The following is a 1446-nucleotide window of genomic DNA, read 5'->3' as shown; positions in this document are numbered from 1 at the left end:
GCCAACCTATGCTAACTAGACCCGCTAACCAGGACTGTTAACCAGGACCGCTAACCTATGCTAACTATTCCCACTAGCCTATATCCTGGATCAGTTAGCCGCGCCCAGCTTGGTTCCTTTGCCCGTTGTAGCGTGGTTTAAGCGAGGCTAGGACGGTTCCTCGCTTCCTAGTGTCGGGTCGGTCCGGTTCAGTTTGGCGTAACATTTACACTCAACGGTTACCTTGGTAACCGGGCTGGGACTGATCTCAGCCCAGTTTCACAGGGTTCTGTGTCTCTGGGTCACGGTTCTGATAGCTGCAAACGTTCCCTAGCAGGAAGCAGCCGGTACTCCGTCTGTGGTGGACAGGCATCGGACCGCCGGCTCTGCTGTCCATCACAGCCGACACAGCAGAACTTTCACTGAGCCCGGTGAAAGTTCTGGTGTGACTGCAGAGATGAGGAGGCGACCCGGTTAAAGGGTTCGAACCGGAACAGGACAGCCGGGTCCAAACATTCAACAAAATGCTGAAGATTCAAAGATCATGAGTTAGTGGACCGCTAGCAGAACTGCTAGCTGGGTGGTTCTGTCCACCGGGTCTACTCACCTTCTTTGGACTCTCCAGAGCCCTGAGTGAAGAGCAGCTGGTACTGCTTGTTGGGGAAGGATGCCGGGAAGATTCTGGACATGGCCGGGCTGAGAAACAAAGAACCCATTAGATCCACAGCAGCCACCAGGCCGGTTCTGGTGCCGGTTCTGGTGCCGGTGTTACCTCATGGTGTGAGACAGAGCCAGGACGCCCAGGACGAAGAAATAGACGGACAGCAGCAGGTTGATGTACTCCTGAGAGAAGACCTATGGGACGGAGGACGCTCTGTGAGGGACGCCGGAACCGCTTAGGACAGAACCAGCCGGTCCGGTCCAAACTCACCTTGAAGAAGAGGTAGAGTCCAAACAGGGTGCAGCTGGCGATGATGGGGAACCGGGCCGCGTCCCGACTGGTGATGGTCTCTGGAGCATCCGCCGAATTCTGGAAGAAACACGGACAGGATGAAGAACGGAACCACAACTGGACCCGACCTAGAGATGGTCCCGCCCACAGAACCAGCACCGACACAGCAGCTCAGCATCCAGAGGGTTTGGTCCAATTGGAGACCAGGAGGACCTGAATGCTCTCTGAAGGCCACTGGGTCAGAACCAGGAGGGCAGCAGACCAGACCGGTTCTGCTGACTTTCTGTTCTGGTGGGTCCGGAACCCTTCTGCTGCAGAAGGTCCACACAGCAGAACGGTTCTACTCTCCCTGGTGACCCAAACCGACCTGATGAACAGCACCTGTCCATCAGAACCATCTGCTCACAGGTTACCGGGCTGTAGAACCTGGTCCTGGAACACAGGAGGGGAGTGGCGGCGCCACACAATGGCGGCCCACTGCTCGCCGGGCGCCACACAATGGCGGCCCACTGCTC

At 57.1% G+C, this 1446-nt stretch overlaps 1 protein-coding gene across 1 annotated transcript in view; it reads right to left on the bottom strand.

Moving 5' to 3' along the window:
• Positions 1 to 586: 586 nt before the first annotated feature.
• LOC107081332 (minor histocompatibility antigen H13-like) overlaps positions 587 to 1446 on the bottom strand; it is a gene marked incomplete at its 3' end in the record, with an annotated part of 3350 nt that continues 2490 nt past the window's right edge. The window contains exons 2-4 of the mRNA XM_015369529.1: positions 911 to 1009; positions 752 to 834; positions 587 to 675 (exon numbers count right to left, since the gene is read on the bottom strand). Of these exons, the coding sequence (XP_015225015.1) occupies positions 587 to 675; positions 752 to 834; positions 911 to 1009 (271 nt within the window). The remainder of the gene's footprint in view (positions 676 to 751; positions 835 to 910; positions 1010 to 1446) is intronic.

This window comes from Cyprinodon variegatus, unplaced genomic scaffold (genome assembly GCF_000732505.1).
Source record: "Cyprinodon variegatus isolate N-32 unplaced genomic scaffold, C_variegatus-1.0 Scaffold4240, whole genome shotgun sequence".
Classification (NCBI taxonomy): domain Eukaryota; kingdom Metazoa; phylum Chordata; class Actinopteri; order Cyprinodontiformes; family Cyprinodontidae; genus Cyprinodon; species Cyprinodon variegatus.
This window is presented reverse-complemented; position numbering and strand designations above follow the sequence as displayed.